The sequence below is a fragment of the Hydractinia symbiolongicarpus genome, chromosome 11, assembly GCF_029227915.1.
Source record: "Hydractinia symbiolongicarpus strain clone_291-10 chromosome 11, HSymV2.1, whole genome shotgun sequence".
In the NCBI taxonomy this organism is placed as follows: Eukaryota; Metazoa; Cnidaria; class Hydrozoa; order Anthoathecata; family Hydractiniidae; genus Hydractinia; species Hydractinia symbiolongicarpus.
This window is the reverse complement of record NC_079885.1, coordinates 20797248-20799766: the sequence shown is the minus strand read 5'-3', so window position 1 is coordinate 20799766 and position 2519 is coordinate 20797248. Positions and strand designations below refer to the sequence as shown.

The 2519-nt window shown below is 34.9% G+C and overlaps 1 protein-coding gene across 1 annotated transcript; it reads right to left on the bottom strand.

The window, feature by feature from the left end:
- Positions 1 to 958: 958 nt before the first annotated feature.
- LOC130614277 (forkhead box protein fkh-2-like) lies at positions 959 to 2174 on the bottom strand. Its single transcript, XM_057435699.1, has one exon. The coding sequence runs from the start codon at positions 2141 to 2143 to the stop codon at positions 1133 to 1135; it is 1011 nt and encodes a 336-aa protein (XP_057291682.1). The 5' UTR covers positions 2144 to 2174; the 3' UTR covers positions 959 to 1132.
- Positions 2175 to 2519: the final 345 nt, after the last annotated feature.

The following is a 2519-nucleotide window of genomic DNA, read 5'->3' as shown; positions in this document are numbered from 1 at the left end:
GGCCTTTTCCAATAATATTATGTCCAGGATTGCAGCATCTTTAGAAGATTTTATTTTTTAAGGACCATACAAATGTCCTCTCACAGTCACAAAAACAATATCATTTACACTTCGTCAAACGAACGAGTAAGTATATTTCTTGTATTTGACACAAAGTGAAAAATATATTTATGCTGTGAACAACATGTTTTGATTGACATAAAAGCACACCTCGTACACAGGTCTCCCTTAAGTCTTCGTGTAAATTTCTTCACAAAACTGAATTCTCAAGTTGGTATTATAACTTAGTGGATATTAGCACTTTCTGAAATCAAACCTCCTCGTTGAATATATGTGTGAGCCTCGTTTTCACCAATTAGCCTCACATGTTTGACAGCGTAAATCGACTGTTTTTTTTGCCAACAGTTTAAGCGAGCTTATACCGATGTTTTTTGATTTTTAAAAAGATCACGGAAACCTCCTCAGCATGGCAGTGAAACACATATTTAAGAATTCTTTTTACGGTAATCATTAAAACTCAATTTCATAAATCAATAACGTTCTAAAAATATTGTCCAAGGGCACGATTAGTAGGCGCCAAATTTCTTTGATGTAATATTTGAATTTTTACAACATTTTTCTCAAAGAAATTCAAGCCGTAGAGGTTTAGTGTAATCAATTTTGAAAACATGTTATACCTTGGCTCTCTTTCATCAGATGTAAGCCGTTTCTAATTTTTTCAAACCATGTTTTAACAGTATTTCAATTATCAGTTTCAAAAAAATAAAGGTCAAAGACCTAAAACAAAAAGAACGAGTTTCAAGAAAAATTGTGTTCAATTATCTTTGCAAGTTGCATCCAGACTTTTTTTCATATTTACTTCTGTCTTTGATTCCTTCCAAAAGAGGTAACAACAGTCGAGGTTGAAATTAGGTCGGAGACGAAGGCTTATAAAGAACAGAACATTTTTTAATTTGATATAAGTTTTCATAAATTATCCCGGTTATATACAAGTATTTATCATATCTATTATATATATATATTTATATTATATATTAATAAAAACATTTACAATCTGTTGAACAAGAAATTGTTGGTGTTAGTAAAATATTAAGTCCTATCTTTCTGTTTTGTCGAAACGTTTATTTCACCGTCAACATATAAACTGACGTGAAAATCCCGACGACGTGTATTTTGACCACGCGCCGTGATACGTCGGGAACATTCTCGAGTCTCTCACGCCGCAAGAGTGGCAATTACATGCAAAAGCTGGACTTGAAAGTTTATCCACTTTTTCATTACGACTTTCGTCTTGTTTGTTGTTATTGAGAATGTTATCGATTGTGAATAAAGTTGATTTTTTACCTTTGTTTTGATTCTCGTTTGGACGCAGAGCCGACGTGACGGAATAGAACGGCTTTTCGTTGAATTTTGTTAACTCGGGTATTCGTTCGAACTTTTTCGCGGCTATTTCGGTAATTCTCGGTCGGAATTCTGCAGGCATAAACCGTTTGTAATAATGTTGCCGTTGATTTTCGTAAGGAACCATCGTGTAATGATCGGGGTAATATAACTGCCGGGAAATCGGCTGTTGTCGCATTGAGTACGAACCGTAAGGAAGGCAATCGAAAAAGCTCCGTCGCACTCGCCTTCTTGCTCGACGGCGTCGAAAATCACCCTGTGAAAAGTCGTCGTAATTTGCCGGGTGTATCGCCCAGTAGTGTCCCTTCCCTTGCTCGCTTCTTCCAACTTTTATGAAACATTCGTTTAATGATAAATTATGTCGGATGCTGTTTCTCCAACTTTTATCTTGACTTTGAAAAAACGGATATTTGTCCATAATGTACTTGTAAATATCTGACAGCACTAGTCTTTTCTCAGACGATTTTAAAATCGCTGTTGCGATAAGCGCGATGTACGATTGTGTCGGTTTTGTTTCCGTCATTACAACATCTTTATTCGAATCCAACTTTTTGTCCTCTTCTTCTTCCTCTTCAATATCATCTCCATTCTCCTCGTAAGATAATACCTCGAAATCATCCATATCTGAGCCAGTACTTGACAAGTCGCTCTGCTTTCTCCTTGATTTCGTGTCTTCTTCTTCTCTTTCTTTTTTTAACTTCCACAAACGCATCGCGATGTCTTCAGCTTTCATTGACGTCATAGCTTGTGTACTTAACGAAGAGTGGTTTACAAACAAGTGAAAAATAAATTTACTTCTCCGTCTATTTATATAGCAGAGCACGAAGACAATATCATTCTTTTCTCTTTAACAACAATTAAACTCATCAGGAACTGTTGGCACCCCTTAGTGCATTAAATTGATACTTAAAATATTTCTAAACTAGACAATGCAAACAAAAGGATACATTGTTTAATTTTAATAAAAATTAAATATTTCTCTCTATTCAAAATTCAGATTTTTCAAATACTTATTGTTCTTGAGCTGTCAATCAAATTTGTTTGTTCAGCTCCGCCTCTGTCAAAGCACTAGGGCGGGAATGACAATTTTTGTAATCAACTTTTAATTTTCTAATAAA